The sequence below is a fragment of the Podarcis vaucheri genome, assembly GCF_965113315.1.
Source record: "Podarcis vaucheri genome assembly, chromosome: 3".
Lineage (NCBI taxonomy): Eukaryota > Metazoa > Chordata > Lepidosauria > Squamata > Lacertidae > Podarcis > Podarcis vaucheri.
This window is the reverse complement of record NC_138761.1, coordinates 21553259-21574626: the sequence shown is the minus strand read 5'-3', so window position 1 is coordinate 21574626 and position 21368 is coordinate 21553259. Positions and strand designations below refer to the sequence as shown.

The window sequence follows — 21368 nt, the reverse complement described above, 5'->3', positions numbered from 1 at the left end:
AAATCGGGCTTACATTTAAAACAACAACGCGGCGATGTACAACATAAAAATTTAATACTACAATGACATCAACGAGAACCCATCATTGAAGGCTGGTTGGTAAAAAACAAAAACAAAAAATATCCACCCTGAGATCTACGGAACAAATACACATTCCAAATGAACAGTGTAGTTCTTACAAGATGTCTAAAAAGAAAACAGGGGTGATTCCTGCTGAACTTCTATTGGCAAGGAGTTCCACACAGCCGTGGCTGCCACACTTCAATGTCCCTTTCTTCCCCTCGCTCCATAAAGGACACTATCTCCCCGCAGCCTTGGTGGCGTTAGCAAGAAACACCAACTTTTATGCATATATGATTGGCAGAAATCAGTGGTAAGGTGGTTTGCTATTTCATGCCTTTAAAAATAGCATTGTTTTTATTATAATTTTTTTTTTTAAGTTGTTCAGTAGCACCTTAGACCTTAGATGCATGCACACTTCTTCAGATACACTGAAACAGAAGTCACCAGATTTACCATACCCATTGGGGGTTGGACTCGATGGCCCTTGTGGTCTCTTCCAACTCTATGATTCTATGATTCTATGAGTCAATCACCCATCTCCTACTACCCTCCTGAGAGAAATCCCACCCCACCCTCCCACTATATACAGTGGTACCTTGGGTTATATACGCTTCAGGTTACATCCGCTTTAGGTTACAGACTCTGCTAACCCAGAAATAGTACCTCGGGTTAAGAACTTTGCTTCAGGATGAGAACAGAACTCGTGCTCCGGCGGCAGCGGGAGGCCCCATTAGCTAAAGTGGTGCTTCAGGTTAAGAACAGTTTCAGGTTAAGAACGGACCTCCAGAACGAATTAAGTTCTTAACCTGAGGTACCACTGTATTTCGACTGCGTCAGACCAACACGGCTACCTGTCTGAATCTAGAATTATTTTTATTAATTAAACTTCTATACTGCTCTTATTTGAGCATAATAGGGAGGTTTGCAATGTATAAAAACACAAAAAATACATAACACAGTAGCAAACAAAACCAATAACCCTCTCCATGCACCGCACAGCTTGGGGGTTGCATAACATGAAAATATGATATATAGAGATTCAAATGGAAAGTATGCATTCAGTTTGCAAAGTTTGCCCTCCCTCGCCAAGCTCCTTCAGTACTGTTCTTTAAGTAGAATTGTTTCAGCTTACTTTTTAAAAACACATACACCCACCACATCGAATTCCACATCTCAGGTCCCCAAGTGCTGCTTATCAACTATGTAAACTTTTGGCACTGGAAGGTTCTTACATAATTCCAGAGCGGGATGTTTAATGCAATGCAGTCCAGCATCCCCTGGGGAACTCCCTTAAACAACTAGACTTTACACAGTCTGCTAGGCAACACCCAGGACTTAAAGACTGGGTTCTGCCGCCTCCTGCTTCTCGTCTCCCTCCTGCAAAAGAAAAGAAAACATACACATACACTCGAGAGGAACGGTTGCTGTGAGTTTGTGTATTTCTCCCCTCGAGGCTGAGCTATCCACATGTCTCCTGATAAAATAAAAGTTGCTAAGGAGATATTTCTCAGGCTGCATTTATACCTCATTTAAAATTGCTATTGCATTTAATTGTTTTTATATATAGAATTGGTTTTTTAAAAAAAAATACGGAATGGTTTATAATTTTTCTTATTGTTTATGTTTCACTGTGAAACCGCTTTGGGATATTTTACTGCAAGTGAGTCATAAACGAATTCAAAACAAATAAACAGACATATTTCTAGAAGTCATTCTGGTCTGATCCAGCACAGCTCTTTTTTTATGTTCTCAGGCTATCCAGTAAATAAAGAGATAATGTATGTGGAGTCTAAAATGCGGCATAATGGACAGCTTTAATTATTATTAGAAGATGGAGCAAGCTTGTTTTCTCCTGCTCTCGAGCCAATGGCTACAAGTTGCACGAAAGAAGATTCCGACTAAACATCAGGAAGAACTTTCTGACAATAAAAGCTGTTAAGACAGTGGAACAGACTCCCTGGGGAAGTGGTGGTGTTTCCTTACCTGGAGGTTCTTAAGCAGAGGCTGGATGGCCATTGTCAGGGATGCTTTAACTGACAGTCCTGATTTGCAGGGGGTTGGAGTACAGTGGTACCTCGGGTTAAGTACTTAATTCGTTCCGGAGGTCCGTACTTAACCTGAAACTGTTCTTAACCCGAAGCACCACATTAGCTAATGGGGCCTCCCGCTGCTGCTGCTGCGCCGCCGGAGCCCGGTTTCTGTTCTTATCCTGAAGCAAAGTTCTTAACCTGAAGCACTATTTCTGGGTTAGCGGAGTGTGTAACCTGAAGCGTATGTAACCCGAGGTACCACTGTAGATGACACTTTTGGTCCCTTCCAACTCTTAAAATTCTATGGTCAACTATTCCCTTTCCCACAGCTGCCGTTCCTACACTTCCCCTGTGCCTTTGAGGTGGCAACCAGATGGATACCAGATGGCACCTTCTTGTGGGAGGCAGATTTGGCCCAGGGTCTGCCAGCTGCCGACTCCTTATAGAGCCGAGCAGGACTAAGCACTGTAGGGAGCATAACACATGTTAAACAACAGCAGCAGCTAAGCTTCTGTCGTTGTATTACTAAACATTTAGTGCCCACGAGATCAGAAGTTTTTTTTACTCACATTCTCCAAAGCCTGTTTAATTCCGCTATAGCGCGGCTTCAACCGCTGGGGCTGGTGGTTTAGTCTTCTCAAAGAGCTTGGCTGAGCTTTTAAAGCTTCATTGATTTCGACGTGGCTCTGAGACAGAGCCTTTGATACTTGATTCCTTTTGCTCTGCTTAAAAATAAATTAAGTTTATCTTCGCAGTCAGAGTTCACCTCTGACACTGACCATCATGTACATTTAAATTCCTCTGCATTAAACAGCCAAAATGCTGGAGCGAGTCTTAGTTAATGGAGGATCCTTTGGCTGCAGTGACTTGTAGCAATTTACTGAACTGAAGGGCTGTAAACCGGAAGGAAAGGAGAGGTTTTTGCAGTTGATGGGGATTACTATGGTCTGCCTGATCCAGTTGCTGTCTTTCCAGTGTTCTGAATGGTACTAAGAGTGCCCAGATGCCATGCAAAAGAAGGAAGAAACTCATGTGCCAAGCAATAGTTGAATTAGGCTACATCCACACCATGCATTTAAAGCACTATGATTGCACTTTAAATAGTCATGGCTTTCCCCAAATAATTTTGTGAGCAATAATAATAATAATAATAATAATAATTTTATTTATACGCTGCCCATCTCGTTGGGTTTCCCCAGCCATTCTGGGCGGCTTACAGCAAAACATCAAGCATTAAAAACTTCCCAATACAGGGCTGCCTTCAGATGTCTTCTAAAAGTTGTGTAGGGAGGGCGTTCCACAGGGAGGGTGCCACTACTGAGAAGGCCCTCTGCCTGGTTCCATGTAACTTCGCTTCTTGCAGGGAGGGAACTGCCAGAAGACCCTCGGAGGTGGACCTCAGCGTCTGGGTTGAGCAATGGGGGTGGAGACGCTCCTTTAGGTATACTGGGCCAAGGCCATTGAAGCCTTCAAGGGTCAGCAGCCATACTTTGAATTGTGCTCAGAAATGTACTGTAGTTTGTTAAGGGTGCTGAGAGTATCTAGGAGATCCCTGTTCCCCTTGCAGAACTACAAACCCCAGAGCCTGTGAAAAGGGTCTGATTGTTACACTGTTTTATAGCCCTGTAAAAGGAAGGATTTTTAAATGTTTACTGTTTTATTATGTCTTTATATATGTTGAAGCCTCCCAGAGTGGCTGGGACAGCCCAGTCAGATGGGTGGGGTATAAATAATAAGAATTGTTGTTGTTGTTGTTGAATAGGACGTCCCTATTTTCATCAGAGAAATGTTGGAGGGTGTGACTTATGCCTGCCTTCTGTTTGCCAGCTCATAGTAGCTGCAGAAGCAAGCTGCATGGTTGGATTCTCAACTCTAGAATACATTCCCCCTTGTCTTGATGGTTGTCACAGATAGCAGGCATTATGCAGTTAAGATCCAGAGCTATAGAACTCGTTGCAATCGTTGGGACTTGAATCTGCTTCATTTTGGCAGTGTACTTAACAAGGAAGTGATATTTGTATTGCTGGGCACTTGACATACTGGGGCATTTGTTGGTAACCTCACAACCTGGCAGGCCTCACTGCGGCTTATTCCTTGCCTCCTCTGACCAGCAGCTGCTCCAAATGCCAGCCTCCCCATTATGATCTGGCCAGTGTGGTGTAGTGGATAAGAGCGGTAGACTCGTAATCTGGAGAACCGGGTTCGTGTCTCCTCTCCTCCACATGCAGCTGCTGGGTGACCTTGGGCCAGTCACACTTCTCTGAAGTCTCTCAGCCCCACTCACCTCACAGAGTGTTTGTTGTGAGGGAGAAAGGGAAAGGAGAATGTGAGCCGCTTTGAGACTTCTTCGGGTAGTGATAAAGCGGGATATCAAATCCAAACTCCTCCTCCTCCTCCTCCTCTTCTTCTTCTTCCACCCAGTGACTGGCTTACCCAGTGACTGGCATATCCAGTGGCTCCCTCCCCAGGGCCAGGGATCCAAACAAGCCCAAGATGTAGGCTAGCTGTGCTCCTACGCCTTCACACATCCGGCGGTGCTGCAATGAGCCAAGCAGCCTTGTGGCTTCCCAGTCCATTAAAGCACTGCTGCCACAGGTAAGCCGACAGGAGGAGGGAGGTTGGTGGTTACAGCAATGCCACCGCCACAGGGCTCCATGAGTGGCTAGTGCTAGGGCCGCCTGATCTGCGTCAGGGGTCCCAAAGGACAGCCTGCTCAGATGCTAGGGACTGGCCAGACAAAGAGGAGCAGTTTGGGAGGCAGCAGCTGGGGAACCCCCAAGGGAAACCCCAGAGAAGGACGGATCAGAGCCAGGGGATTGGTGGTAGGAGACCGAAGGGAAGTCAGAGGGAGAGGATTGGGAGGAAGGACTCGATGCTGAAGGGGCAACAGGGTTTAGTGAGCAGGAGGAACCTGTGACAGGGAGCAGTTCAGACTCCAAGGCTGAAGCAGAGGAGGGGGACTGAGAGACTGTTGAAGAATCCAGGGAGTCTCCCTCTCCTGCTACAACAAGCTCCCCTCCCTGCTGGTCTCCAAGAATGTGCTGGATAATAAGGATAAGGAGGAGGGCAGGGCAGAGGCCAAAGGTGGGCAGATGCAGGTTGAGACTGCTTGGGAAACATCCGGGACAGGAGAGCCTTAGAAAGGGTTGAAGGCAGGGAGCTTCAGTCCTGGCAATTGCTCCATAGAGGCAAGACCTGCTGGGAAGTGTTGCTGAGTTGTATGCTGTTTCCTTGAATAAATGGTTAACTTCACTGACGACGGAACTCTGCATCTTTTGTGCCGACCTGTGTCTGACTCCAGCCCTCGGAGCCCCCTGAGATATGGATCCAGACCTGCACACTGCAGAGTGGACCTCATTTCCCCACTGGTATATATCTGGTTGCAATGTGATCTGCGGATGATGCTGTTCCTGTATGGCAAAAACAGCCATGTCTATTTTGGTGACAGCTGCAGTGCTTTCGAAACCAAGGCAAGGAGCAAAACAAAGGCAGAAATCAATGTTTGACAAACCATAAAAGGACAAAATTGATCCTGGGAGAAATAATTCTTTTTCAAGGTTTCAGGTGGGAGTTGTGGAAAGTGAAGTATAGAGTTAAACACACAGTAAGAAAAGAAAAGGGGGGGGGGAGAAAAAGCAACTTATTGACAACCGTGTGAGCTTAAGTCCTTATCGGCAGCATCAGGTAGATGCTGATGATGATTCCCAGCTGGAATCAAGATTGAAAGAAAGGACACACAGGCCAATTATACTTTTAACAGGCACAAAAAGCAAAGCAGCCTTTCACAACCTGGCTGTACCCTTCAGATGTTGTTGGACTACAACTTCCATCAGCCCCAGCCAGCACTGACCATTGGCCACGCTGGCTAGGGCAGGTGCAAGTTGTAGTCCAACAAAGATATAGAGGAGACCAGGCTGGGGAACGCAACTCAACATCAAAGTAGGCCGGCCCCTCAGGGACAGGGCAGGAGTGGTTGACCACCCCACAAGTTTCTCTAATTGGTTTAATTTCTTAGGTGTATTTCTGCTCCGGCCAACCAGACACAGTCCTTTATAGTTTGCAGGCTCTGTGCAAAGTTTATTGTTGTTGTTGTTGTTGTTACTAAATTTTTAAAGAGCAAATTGAAGGGATACTAAATAATACACCCTAATTCAAGACTCTCCAGGGAATCCAGAAAGGATTAAATCCTATTATGCTTATCACCTTTTATCAGCTAGGTAGCACCTGAACAAACAGGAAAAGACTGCTGGATCAAAGAAGGGTTGTTAAGAATTCTTCTGACTTCTCACGTATTTACTACAAGGAGCAGAACATGGCTGTGTAATCCTGTGTCTAAGGAGACATGTCAGACTTCCTTGATGATGCTTTCCCAGGGACTAACTAAGACCTTTTCAGTTCAAATGCACCTGCACAGCATAAAGTGGTTGCTTGGCCAGTGGCGGGGATGGGGAATCCATATATTGTTGGTTTCCAGCTCCCATCAGCCTCAGCCAGCCTGGTCAGTAGTCAGGGACTGTCAAAATGGTTGTCCAGTTACATCTGGAGAATCACACGTTACCCATCTCTGGTCTATGGGATGCCAATGGATTGTTTTTGTTCTATTGTTCTGACTAGTCGCTAGCTCTAATTGTTTTCCACTGAACTTTTCGTATATTACGATCTTATCTATTGAAAAGCCCACATTATTATAAGTTGGGAAGCAGGGGTGCAGGTTTTTTATGCCTGCTACTTCTGGGTGAAAATGATGGTCTTGCTGTCTGATCTAGCGCAGAATAGAAAACACAAAGAAGAAGAAAAGTTCCTTGTTTAATGGGGTGTGCCATACTAGTGTTTTAGAAACCAATGGAGTAACTCAGTGAATTACAGTGGTGCCTCGCAAGACGAAAATAATCCGTTCCGCGAGTCTCTTCGTCTAGCGGTTTTTTCGTCTTGCGAAGCAACCCTATTAGCGGATTAGCGCTATTAGCGGTTTAGCGGATTAGCGGCTATTAAAGGCTTAGCGGCTTAGCGGCTAAAAGGCTATTAGCGGCTTAGCCGCTTAGAAAAAGGGGGCGAAAGCTAAAAAAATCGGAACACTCACAAGACATTTTCGTCTTGCAAAGCAAGCCCATAGGGAAATTCGTCTTGCGAAGCAGCTCAAAAACGGAAACCCTTTCGACTAGCGGGTTTTCCGTCTTGCGAGACATTCGTCTTGCGGGGCACCACTGTAAAGGGTAATGAACTCAGGCCCAAGTCACACTCCCTACTGCAAAATGTGGGGTTTCCCACAGTGTCCTCCATGTAGTGTTGCACCAGGGCATTGTGGGAAATTTAAACAGCTCCCCATTTGGGACCACTCTTTGGAGGGGCTCATGGCAGGCAAGGCATCACCAGTGGGCCCTGACAAAACATTGTGGTCCACTACTGATGCCCATGGATGCGTTGCAACAATGCCGTGCCATTAATGTACACTCCAATGGCACAATGTGGTTGTATCCCCTCCAGCATTTCATGGATGAAAATATGTACCTCCTGTGTTCTTGCTCAAGTCCACTGCTTGAGCTTCTTCATAATTCCACTACCCCAAAAAAACCTGAAGATGAATATGGAAATTGTGGTTGTACAAATCATAATTGCTTATCAAACTGCATTTTGGTCCTAGTTTGATAACAATTGTGTGCACAAAGTATTTGGACAAAACAGGAACCTATGGCTTGATGCAAAGCACAGTCAGAAGTTTTGTGCGTGAAGGATAGAGGAAGAGGAAGGTGTGCAGCTCATGGGCTTTCGCCATTGCATCTGAATCAGGCGCCTTTTATATGTAAATAACACAGTATTCTGAGATCCGGTGATGGTTGAGGTCTGCATATTTAGGTCAAACTTCAGGTGCGTTGTCAGAGGAGAGGGCCCAGCAATTCATCTCATTCCTTTGCTTTCCATGGGACCTAGTCAAGGCAACATTTTGGTGAATTGTTTCTGTTAGTAACACTTTCATAAAAAGGTGACATGAGAGAGGCCTGTTGGATCAGGCCAATGGTCCATCTATGTAGTTCCAGCATCCAGTTTTCACGGGGGCCATCTAGATGCCTGTGAGAAACCGTCACAAGAACCCTTCCTGTGGTTTCCAGAAACTGGTATTCGAAAACATCCCTGTCTCTGAGCACAGCCACCGTCACTTTCTATTGCATCTCAGCTTCTAATCATGGCAATTTGCCAGAAGTCAGTGACAGTCTGTCGTAACAAAATGTTGAAATATAATATTAGCTTCTTTGTGGAAAGGTGTTTATATATCTAAATATATATACACACACACACACACACACACATTGTTGTTGTTGTTTAGTCGTGTCCGACTCTTCGTGACCCCATGGACCAGAGCACGCCAGGCACTCCTGTCTTCCCCTGCCTCCCGCAGTTTGGTCAAACTCATGCTGGTAGCTTCGAGAACCCTGTCCAGCCATCTCGTCCTCTGTCGTCCCCTTCTCCTTGGGGTCTTTTCCAGGGAGTCTTCTCTTCTCATGAGGTGGCCAAAGTATTGGAGTCTCATCTTCAGGATCTGTCCTTCCAGTGAGCACTCAGGGCTGATTTCCTTAAGAATGGATAGGTTTGATCTTCTTGCAGTGCATGGGACTCTCAAGAGTCTTCTCCAGCACCATAATTCAAAAGCATCAATTCTTTGGCGATCAGCCTTCTTTATGGTCCAGCTCTCACTTCTATACATCACTACTGGGAAAACCATACACACACATACAGTCCTTTACAAAAATTTTCTAGCAATAGCCATGGATGCACAAAACAGTACAATATATATTTTAATTTTCCTCTACCAGAAAGGAACTTTTAATGCTTTTTTTGCATTTTAAGCATTGAATTATTTCAACTTATTCTTTATTCTGTGAGCCACCTAGAGAACATACATTGATGAGCAGCCGTACAAATCCAGTAAATAAACAAATGCTGCTCTTGAAAAGTATATTATTACTTGAAGAAAGGTTCAAAGTAACTTTTCTCCCACGTACCTTTGATTGATTCCTCCGCAGAGCTTTCACATACTTTGTGCAAAAGTCAACCCTCGGTGAATGCTGTTGGGAAATTGGCTTTTAAGGTCTCCTTACCTTCATAATTAAAAAGAAAAACATTTGATACTGTTTTAATTGCCAGGCTAGAGTGACCCCCAGTGGTGTGCAAGAATAATTTTGATGGCTGACCTGGAGGGAGATGAATCACTTATGTGGGCCTGAAGTAACAATTGTACGATTTGATTCCAGTATGAATGGTTCGCTATAAATAATCATAATTTTTGTGTGTGTGCCCATGGGGCTCATTCGTTTGCATAAGTAGAGTTAGGAACACATTTTTAGCAACACTTAAAAAAAAAAAGGTGTGAAAAACTGCCTGATCTGAACTTTTTGGGGGAAACATTAACAGACTTTTACCATGTTAGGGCTCTTTCATATTCTCCAACTGTAGCATTTAAATATTAGTACCTGTTTAATAATCCCATTGGCCAGCCTGCTTTCTGGTAAAGCCCATTTTACTTTCAACACACAATCCACTTTCTCATCTCTTCTTCAGAGATGCTGGTTATTCCTGTCTCAGTTCATTCTCCACATCTCCTACCTACTGTCTGGCGTGACTTGCCTCGGCGCCATCTTTATCTCATGTTCTGGAATATTGAAATAAAAAAATTCCTTCCAGTAGCACCTTAAAGACCAACTAAGTTAGTTCTTGGTATGAGCTTTCATGTGCATGCACACTTCTTCAGATACTTCTTCAGATACTTCAGCTATCTGAAGAAGTGTGCATGCACACGAAAGCTCATACCAAGAACTAACTTAGTTGGTCTTTAAGGTGCTACTGGAAGGATTTTTTTTATTTTGACTATGGCAGACCAACACGGCTACCTATCTGCATCTGGAATATTGTTCCATCTTTTATAGGATACTGGGAAGAGTCTAATGATCAAAGACACCAAATCCCGTGTCCCTTTTTGAATGGTTGCACATTTTTTTCCACACAGAATGGCTTACGTCCTCTTAGCGTACTCACAAGGAGCACAGGCTGAAACACAGGTTGTCGAGCATCCATTACTTTTGTGTTGGTAGCTTTACACTTAGGGTGCAATCCAACCCAAGCCTGGCACCTGCAACTCCCATTCCTTTGAATGGAAGAGATTTTGACACTTGATCAAACCTCTCCCTTTCACAAGGTGGATAAAAATCAATGATTATTTTTTTTAAAAAAAAACAGATTTTTTAAAAATTTAAATCAGATTTTTAAAATAAAATGCTTTTGTAGCAAAAGTCTTTCTAAATATAGTTTTCTGTTTAAGTTACATTATAGTCCAAAGGCTATTCATCAGGAAATAAGGATTTAAGTTTTTCATGTGTGCTAAAGCTCAGTCTAAGATTATTATTTTAATCGTTTAATCACATCAGTAAACAAACATGGATAAATATGCTATAATGTTATTGTTTTACTTAAATAAATTATTTAAATTGTTATTAAGGAAATGATTATTTTTCTCCTTCCAATAAAGTACAGCAGAAAAGTTGTCCAAATATAAACAATAATTTCATAATTACCTGTCTTTGTATTTCTAATAGTATAACCAAATCAGTAATTTTTGATATAACTGTAAAAACTACTCTGAAAATTTATTATTCCAAAAATGAAACCTTCATCTGGTAGTAAATATTAAGATTATTCCAGCAGGAATGAGACTTTTTGTAAAAAAAAAAATGATTTAAATCAAGTCTTACTGACTAGTGATTTAAATCATGATTTAAATCAAATCCACCCTGCCCTTTGGTACAAATGGAACTTCAAAGTGCTTGATTCGCCAGGACCATTCCTTATGTGTAAATGTAGAATGTACATGAATTCCCTACATACGTGAGATATATTTTCATTTCTCTCAGTCTTTGAAAAGGGACCCCTGACCATTAGGTCCAGTTGTGGCCGACTCTGGGGTTGGGGCGCTCATCTCGCTTTATTGGCCGAGGGAGCCGGCGTACAGCTTCCGGGTCATGTGGCCAGCATGACTAAGCCGCTTCTGGCGAACCAGAGCAGTGCACGGAAACACCGTTTACCTTCCCGACGGAGCGGTACCTATTTATCTACTTGCACTTTTTGGGGTGTTTTCAAACTGCTAGGTTGGCAGGAGCAGGAGCGAGCAACAGGAACTCACCCCGTTGCAGGGATTCGAACCGCCAACCTTCCGATCGGCAAGTCCTAGGCTCTGTGGAAATGAGTTGTAGTTCCCTAGAAAATTGCTTGTATGGTATTTTCATGAACCCTGTCCTTTATGAACCTCTCTATTAAAATTAAGCCAGAAAGGTGAAAACTCAGGTTTTTACACTGGAAAGGCCGTAATTAAATGTGACCAAAGTTGCTGGTTGCTTTTTGTCTTGCAAACTTACATGTACCATTCAAAGCCTCTCTTACTACCTGAGATATCTAGCGTTGGCTTAACATGCATGCATGAATGTTTTTTTTTTTTTTTTTGGGGGGGGACATTCAACACATTTAATCTGCGGTCTCCAAGCAAAGCTCTCTCTCCCCCCCCCCCCATGCTTTGGCAACTGATAATTAGCTGGCTAAACTTCTAAATCCCCTCATTTGTGCTTAGCTAGTTAATCTAGATTTCAGCTAATGCATTTTGGCACTTCTCTGCTGGATCAAACCTTCTCACTAAATTTCTTCCTAAATTCCATTGGGCATGCACAATAAATTAAGTTAAGTAATGATTTCTCATTACTTGATTGATTTTGCTGTGCTAAAAGGGACTATTTTAGAGTTCCAGGAAGCTGAAGTTGGGAGAATATATATATATATATATATATATATATATATATATATATATATATATATATATATGAATGTGCATTTCTGAGGTTATTTAATATAAAAATGATACCGCACGTTATTTCCAAGGCTGACTTTTAAAAACCCTGGGAACGCAGTTGGAGGAGATCATAGTTTATCTCTATGCGGACATTTTGAAACTGCCACTCATTCATCTATCTCAATATTGTCCAAGACCAGCTGCAACCCTCCAGGGTCCCAGGCAGTGGGAGAAGAGCTTGTGTGGCACAATGCTTAGACTGTTGGACTCAGACCGGGGAGACCAGGGTTCTTAGTCCTTTTGCTCAGCCACACGGACTGACCTTGGACCAGTCACTGTCTGTCAGCCTAACCTACCTCACCGTGTTGTGTGAGGATGAAATGGGGAGAACCATGTGTTCCACCTGGAGCTCCAAACAGGAAAAGGTGGGATTAATTTTCCAACAAGGGGTTGCTGGAAACTGAACTTGGAGTCCTCGTGTGCTCTAGCACTGAGTTAGCACTTCAGAGTGGGCTGTAGTTTTTCTGTCATCTCTCTCTCATATATATCTCTCTCTATCTAGCATCTATCTACCATCTACCAGCTATCTATCTATCTGTCGTCTATCTATCTATCTATCATTTGTTTGTTTGTTTGTTTTGCATACTGACCTTCATCCATAGATCTCAGAGCAGTTCACAACATAAGAATGGAAGATTTTTAGAAAACCACAAAATACATTCAAAGTGGGCTGAGATTTTTCTATCATCTACCTACCTACCTACCACCTATCATCTAGCTATTATCTCTCTCTCTCTCTCTCTCATCATCATCTATATCTATCTATCTATCTATCTATCTATCATCTATCTATCATCTATCTATCTATCTATCTATCTATCTATTTATCCATCTATCTATCTATCTATCTATCTATCTATCTATCTATCTATCTGTTGTGACGTGGGGTTTGTGATTTCAGCTCTCTTGACATAATATGCTGGAGACAATTCTCTAGTAACACTTCTTTATTACGGCAAACAAGACTGAAGACTGAGGAGGGGAAAGCTACATTTATATGGACAGGGGACTAGCTAGAAAGGATACATTTTGGAGGGAACAATATCAGGCAATCACAGTCCAGCCTTTTGGAGGAAACCAATAAGACAGAGGATCCAAATACAGCAGCTTAAATGAACCAATAGTAGCTGTACCCTTTGAAACCAAAAGGCAGTTACTTTACCCTAATGCAAATACAGACAATAATAATACAGATATAAAATCCTTTGACTCAATACACAACACTATCTATCTACCATCCATCCATCCATCTATCATTTATTTATTTATTTTGCATAATGACCTTCATCCATGGATCTCAGAGCAGTTCACAACATAAGAATGCGAGATTTTTAGAAAACCACAAAATACACAATAAAAAAGCGAGAACAAAGATTACTACAACCCCTACCTCCCTGTGGGAATGGGGGCATCCAAAATACTACGCAAAGGGTTAGTGCTGTGATGTTATATGCCTGAGACAGTTTTTGTTTTCATTTGGTCCAGTTATCAGCTGTTGCGTGCATTTTAACTGTTCGAGCAGCAAGTGCGCTGCGTTACGCTGCTGCTGGCCTCAGAGCCGGTCTGTAAATATTAGTCAGTCCCTCATACAAATTCATGTAAATATGTTTCAGTAATGTAAGTATTACCTGCCTGTCTTTTGCCTTCAATCCCACAAGAGCAAGCACACCAAGTAAATCTTATCTCTTGTTTTTATACTTTTAAAAGAAAGAGTCTTGTGTAGTTTCCTCCCATTATGCTACAGTCCAAGAGTGTCCCTGCAGACAGCAATAAGGCGGTAACATTGGGGAAGCGCCGCAGAACAACGAATAAAGCAAAATGATGTGTGGATGGCCCAGTGTAAATCCGCCAATGATGCGCTGTTATTAAACCAATGACATGTTGCAGAATACACACATTTAAAGAAATGCTCCTGTCGCACTTCCCTCGCACAATAGTGAGCATGGGCATAAGTGAGCAAGACCCCGACAACTCATGTGTAGGAGAAGCTAACTATATGAACCATCCCTTAGGGATTATGTTTGCAGGAAAGGGTTCTGCCAAATGTCTGGTATAAAGCAATTGCCCGTAATTTTCTCTGTAATGGAAACAAATGTTGGATGAGTCAGAATCATGTTTTTTGTGTGTGTTGGTATCAATGAGACATGCCTGGAACAATTCTGGGCAAGGATCCTGCTGGGCTGGGCTAGGATCAGCATGCTTGGGATATGTGAGCAGGCTTACAGAAATGGACTTGGCCCTTTGCAGGATTAGGCATGTACAGGATATTGAGGATGAAATAAGGGAGAAGACGTTAGCGGTTGGACTCTGTCCAATCTGGATTCCAGCCTTGGTTTTAAGTGGAGAATTATTTGATCACCTTGGTAGGTGACCTTCGCCAGGGAGTATCTATCCCTGGTCCTGCTGGACCTCTCAGGAGCTTTCAGTAACATTGGTCGTGGTGAATTTCTGGTATGTCTGTCTGGGATGGAAATTTGGGGCATCATCTTTAGAGAACTGCAGAATTCAAGCCATCAAGAATTCAAGCTTTCTGCTTTGGGGGCCTCGAGGCTGTAACGTGCCATGTTCATGAATTGTAATCATCCTCATCTCCCTGCTTTTTTAACTTCCCTTAGCCTGCTCTTATTATATGATACTTAATTATTTTCATTATTTTATACATAGTGGGTTGTATATAAGTTAATATATACAACGAAATTTCTGAAGTGGTTGGTTATTTCCTTGTGAAAGCTGTGTAATCAAAAGCTTATTCATAATTAGTCGTAAGGAGCCGCCAAATGAAATTCTCTTTATTGCTATATTTATTGTTTTTCACATGTTCTAGTAATTTTGCAAGCCCTTTGAATTTATAAAGAAAAGTGTGGTATAATAATAATAATAATAGAATAAGTGGCCCTCTCTTTGGAGTTGAGGCTATTAGTATTATGAATATTAATAACATTACTTAAACGCTAAACTACACATTTGATATTTTTTTTTAAATACAATGGCTAGGTAACTTAAAGTCCTCCTTGTATTTCTCCATAAGCTACGCAGCTGCAGAAAATAAGATCTTTTTAGGCCCCACAGCAGTGCACTTGTAGGCCAAAGAGAGCAGCCTTATTGAGTTTCCAGGCAATTGAATCAGAGTTCGCTTATTTATTTATTTTGCTGATTTCTAAATCAGATATCAGGAGCATATGGTATAATAATAATAAAAACAACAATAAATCTCTGTTAGTGCCCCGGCAAGTTGAATTCATTAAGGTCCGTGTCACCGTTATCAGATGTTGCTTCACAACCCAGTGAGTGTATCAGGATACCAACCCTCTAGTCTTGTCCCCTTGGATGTCTCCCTGATATTGATAGTGGTTGGTTCATATCCTTTCTCTCCCCCCCACCCCCCCCAAGCAGAAAAGGATGTGGGTGGACACTTGAGTGTGTCTCACTCAGTGCAATGTAACACAGCTGGAAGCCTCAGCACACGGACTGCGTGGCTTCCCTTTGATGGCGGCGTCGCAGCTGGAAGCCAAAAGTTGTGTGTGTGATCTCTCTGCCTGTTGCAGTCCCCCTGCAGCGTTTGGTTTAGCACAATAGCTAAAGAACAAGGAAGAGACCACAGCATCCCAGTTTTCGGGGAAAATGGCAGAAGGAGAAACAGTGCGGAAAGAAAGAAAACAATTGGGATCATCGCTGGCCCTTGTATATATCATCCTGCTTGCTCCTTGAGAAAATATGCTGAGTGTTTGGCAATTGAAATTAAATACGCCGGTGGAACCGCTCGTTTCCTCGCCTTGAGAATCAATTTGTATCTGATGCAGACAGTGTGCTGACACTCCAAACTGCTTCAATTTGCATTATAAAAACCCTGCAGTTTCATTAAGAAAGGAGGTGTAATAAGGTTTAGTTGCTTGCAGCCAATTTCTGTGGGCTGCTGGAAGTGAACAGTGGGGCAGAGAGCAGGAATCTAGGCTTGATCTACTAGGGTAAGAGGCCACCTTTGTCCCCTTCTGGCTTAGCAAAGCATGTTCTCCTTCATGGAGAGCACGTGTTGCGGTGGGGTCTAACAATGGGGTCTAGGTTAATGGGTGGAACCGTTTGGATGGCCATGACTGTGATTGGGCCAAGTTGGGTTGTTGGGGAGACTTTGATGTTACCATTTAGAGGGTTGGCCCAAAGGTTATATATTCTTCTTTTTTTAAAAAAAAATTATATTTATTAGAGTTTTGAAAGTTACAGAAAGGTTATATATTCTTGGCACACAGATTTTTTGGCTTCTTGCTTCGCCTACCCTCCCTAATTTAGGGCTGTTTGACATTGCTATGCCTGTCATGGGGTCGTCTGCTTTTAGGGCAGGGGCCTGGTAGGAATTTTGTCCATTTGGCAGACTGGCTGGTGCCATTTGGTTTTTCCCTACTGCGTAGCAAATTGCCACAACTTGTAAGGTTCCGCTTAGGCATTGGTTAAAATTTGGTTGGTGGTGGGGTAAGGGTTGGCTGTGCCTGCCCCTCCAGTGCTGCTGCTGCAAGGGAATTCCGTTAAAGGAATCCAGGGGTTTGCCATACATTTGTCCGTATCCCTGGCAAGGGGCTAGGGCCATGCAACCCCCTGGGAGCATGCGGGGAGGGGTGACGGTATGGTGCCCAGCCCCATTCTCTCCCCAATATTGTTTTCCCTTACTGGCTTTCGCTGGAATTCGGAAGTCAGTTCTGTCCCGGGGTGGGGACAGATAGTCGGAACCAATGCCTAAGCAACCGCTCGCATTATATATTTTAATAAAATTGTGGCCAAAATTATGTCAAAAACCTTAAACAAAAATTCTGAGTGAATTGCAATTTATTCAGGGGGTGGCTTGGGGACCTCGACACGCAACAGTGTCTGAGGAGGGGGTGGCACACCAGATGCGCCCCCCCGGCAGCTGTGATCTTGCCACTTGCTGGAACTAGATAACCAAGGCATTCCAGAAGCATCCGTGGTTTGGGCCAGAGATAAACTTTGGGAAAGTGGGACAGTTCTCGCCTCATATATTGTAAACCGCCTGGTGATCCTTGTATGCAAAGCGGTGTAGAAATTTAATAAATAAAATAAATAACGCCAGCCAAGTATGATGAACCAGGCAAAACTTTGGGGTGGTTTGACGCAGAACGAAAGAAGAATGGATTTTAAAGCTAATGGGCTAGGGTGGAACTTGTGAAACTAACAGGAAAAGAAAACCAAAAAAACCCCAACATGACAGAGTATACATGCCCTTTTTTGGAATATTGGGGGGGGGGGCGATAATTGGGTGAAATTGCGAGCAGGATTTGAAATCTGAGCAGTGGTAGAAGATTGATAATGAAATAGAGGAAAATGTCTTAGGTGAAATGTTTATTAGAACGCAGTATTTAAAAGGGGATAGGATTAAGAACAGCATAGAGGGAAATGCAGGATGTCAAAGTTTAAAGAGAAATGTGTAACAAATTTGGAGTCTGAAATATACATGTAAAGATTTTTAATTTTAATTTTAAAAAAAAGTCTCCAGGGGGAAATAGAAAGAATTGTGGTGGTTTGCAGCCACGGTGCAATGTGGAAATCAAACTGCATTCTCTTGATTCTCTCACCAGCTTTCATATCTGAGATCTTATTTCTCTTCCTCTCTCTTTTGTTCTCTCTAGCACCCAAAGACAATGAGGAACGAGTGTTTAGAGAGCGGATGCGGCCCCGGAAGCGCCAGGGGGCAGTGCGACGCAGGGTCCACCAGGTTAACGGGCACAAGTTTATGGCCACCTACCTTAGACAACCAACATATTGTTCACACTGCCGAGACTTTATATGGTAAGTATTTTGTGAGGTGTCATTGCTGGGCATCAGCTAGCTCAGGGAAAGACCAAATTAGGCCCAGAATGGGTCCCTGTTTGGCCTACAAGGATTCCCCCCCCCAACCAGACCCTGCTGCCCTACACCTGGTTTCATATGTGGTATCAGGTGTAGTACAGGCAGAGCTGCAGGCACACAGAAAAGATTAGAAGCTTAAAAATGCACTTCTGGTTGGCCCTCATCAAGCCAGTCAGTTGATCAGCTGTCCCAAGTGGAGCTTTCTGAAAGGTAAAGGACACCCGGACGGTTAAGTCCAGTCAAATTTGACTATGAGGTGCAGCGCTCATTTCCACTTTCGGGCCAAGGGAGCCTGCGTTTGTCCACAGACCGCTTTCCAGGTCATGTGGCCAGCCTGACTAAACCACTACTGGCGCAGCAGGACATTGTGATGGAAGGCAGAGCGCATGGAAACGCTGTTTACCTTCCCACCACAATGGTACCTATTTATCTACTTCCACTGGTGTGCTTTCGATCTGCTAGGTTGGCAGGAGCTCGGACAGAGCAACGAGAGCTCACCCTGTCACGGGGATCCAAACCACCGATCTTACAATCAGCAAGCTTAAGAGGCTCAGTGGTTTACACCACAGTGCCACCTGTGTACCTACTTGCTGAAAGTGCCAAGCTTATATGCTTGTTAGAGCTTTCATGCTAGGATTGGCTGTGCTACAGGGTTCCCAGTTTGGGGAACTCCATATTGCAACTGATCCCTGCTAAAGCAGGCTTGCATTAAGCACCCATCGGTGCCAACAGGAAGCGGTGGTGGGGTTGGCACTGACATCAAGCCCTCAAGCAGGGCTTGCTACGAACACAAATCTTCCTTTGCATTCAATAGTTTTTGGTAAAGCAAAAAATAACTTTGGGGCAATTGGCATCAGTGCTATGCCAGGTAATTGACAGGTAATTGACCCCAGTTACCACTCAAAATGGCCTATGGGTGCAGGTGGCGGGAGGTAAGGATCCAGCCCACCCACCAGATCCCGTTCTCCACCTTTGGGCTAGCTTGATGTGTTGCATGATAGCATGTGGGTTGCTTCAATTACTGTAAATCCATTCTTTTTGTTGAAAAGAAGGTAACTATTGTTGTGGTTGCTGCAGCTATTTGATAATATAGAACCAAACTCTTTGCATTCTTTCTGCACACCTTCTTTTGAGTAATCCCTATTGATTTCTCCGAGTAGGCATGCGTAGGAATGGGCTGTAAGATTTTTAAGTTGTTGACTCATTCAGACGAGGGATTGGTCAAGTGCACTGAATTTTACCCGCCCCAGATAGCGATGAGAAGGCTGGTTGTCTGAATCATACTAATGTGTGTGTGTTTGCATACATGGCAGATAGAGGGGTCTTTTTTCAGATCTGTAACACTAAAACTGCAGAAGGTAATGTTCAGCTGGCCCTACATCTATCAATAATGTCTCTTATGTCAGGGAAAAGCTCCACAGCCAGTGTCTCTGATCTTTGCAGGACTAAAATAGAGGAAGAAGCCTTTCAAGCTTTCTTCTTCTCAGGTTCAACCATTTCAGCAGGGCTGGCTAACCTGTGGTCCACAGATGTTGCTGTATTACAGCTCCTATATAATCCCCGACGGTTGTCCATGCCAGCTGGGGCTGATGGGAACTGGAGTCCAGCAACATCTGGAAGGCCCAAGATTAGCCTGAATTAAGGAGGCACCAGATCTGCAAGACCTTTCAGGGCTTTGGAGCATGTGTGGCTGTGCAGATAACACACAATACTTTCTTTCATGTAAGAGAGAGAGAGAAAGAGAGAGTGTCAGGGTTGCGTAGGAATTGGTTCCTAAGGAGCCTTAAGAACTATCTATTTTCATTTTTGGCATGGGATTTTTGGCAAAGTATATGCTTGGTGACATTTCCAGAAATGATGGAGGGGGAAAGAAAGGGAAGAATTCCATCTGTAGAGCCAAGAGAGGAATCTCCTTAAATAAGTTGGGTTGCAGCCAGTACATTCATCCCTGGTCATTGGCTGTGTCTCTCTCTCTTGACCATGTCAATGTTGCAATGTGAAAATATATGTCCATTCCCGATTCCTAATCCATGCTCTGTGTGTTTGTTTTTCATCTCCAGGGGAGTAATAGGAAAGCAAGGGTACCAATGTCAAGGTAAGGAAAATTTGACATACAAATATAAGATCTGTGGTGTAAGTTATAAGGAGCTAGCATCTTTGCCATTCATTGGTTCTTTGAACAAGATCAATGATCAGTAATATAAAAGACAGCAGGATCAATCAATCAGCCAATCAATCAAACAAACAAACAAACAAGTAACATTCAGCTCAGAGTTATATCATTTAAACGAATAAAGAGCCCCTGATTATGCAAAAGCAAGTTAAAAGAAATTGAAAAATTGTCCAGTAGCACCTTAGAGACCAGCTAGGTTTGTTCTGGGTATAAGCTTTCATGTGCATGCACAATTCTTCAGATACTCTAGTGTGCATGCACATGAAAGCTTATACCCAGAACAAACTTAGGTGGTCTCTAAGGTGCTACTGGACAATTTATTATTATTATTATTTATTTCAGCTGTGTTAGACCAACACAGCTACCTAGCTGAATTTAAAAGAAATTGGTCCTTAATGCTTGCTTATAGGTGAATAGGCATTGGGCTATACAAACCTCAATGAGAAAAGAGTTTCACAAGTGTGGGGCCACTACTGAAAAGGCCCTCCCTCTCTTAGCCATCAGTTTAATGGACATTAGTGGCAGGCACAGGAGCACAGCACTGGGGATGTAGTGTGGGGAAGTTGACATGAGTTCAGGCCCCAAGCTGTTTAGGGCCTTCAAGATCAAAAACGAGCGCTTTGTGTCGTGAATTCGCAGGATCTCTTTTGTGTGCCACGAGGGCCCCATGATTCTCTTGATAGCAGCATTGGAACAGCATGCAATGGGTTGCATTCAGCAGTGTTGTCCCGTTTGGGCAAGGACCTCTGTTTGCACAGCAGAAGTTGTCGTCCCTTTCATCCCCCAGCAAATCCCCCCCCCCCAGTGTCCCCAGTCTTCTCCGAAGAGTTGGTAGGGGAAAACCCGGAAGAGATTTCAGGAGCAGAAGTAGGGAGGAGAAGGAGGGGAAGTTCTACTAGATGCAAACAAGACAACTTGTTCCCCCAACCCTGTCCCAATTCAGCTCAGCTACCATAACCCTAGACCACCCTCTTCAGTTAAGAAGTATATTGCTTAGGTTTTTCAGATCCTCTGGGACTGGTGGGTAGGAATGGGAAGCAACCCTCCAGAATTTCCCTTTTCCTTTTTCATTTTCAGTTACCTAACCCCTTCTGGACGAAATAATAAAACTGCCTTTGTGAAAACTCAAACTTGATACGGTTTCTCTTGTTTACAGTTTGCACTTGCGTAGTCCATAAGCGATGCCATGAGCTTATAATAACGAAATGCGCTGGGTTGAAGAAGCAGGAAGCCCACGATGAGGTAAATATTTATGGAACAAATGCTCTAGATAAAAGGGAGTTGTGCTGTTTTGTGGAATTTTTTTCATATATATAAAGTCAGGCCAAGTCACTGTCACCTCCCCTGTTTGTTAAAAGAGAGG

The 21368-nt window shown here is 43.4% G+C and overlaps 1 protein-coding gene across 1 annotated transcript in view; it reads left to right on the top strand.

The window, feature by feature from the left end:
* Positions 1–21368, top strand: part of PRKCE (protein kinase C epsilon) — a 315220-nt gene that overhangs the window by 198266 nt on the left and 95586 nt on the right. Inside the window, exons 3-5 of the mRNA XM_082217524.1 lie at positions 17613–17772; positions 19893–19927; positions 21162–21247. Of these exons, the coding sequence (XP_082073650.1) occupies positions 17613–17772; positions 19893–19927; positions 21162–21247 (281 nt within the window). The remainder of the gene's footprint in view (positions 1–17612; positions 17773–19892; positions 19928–21161; positions 21248–21368) is intronic.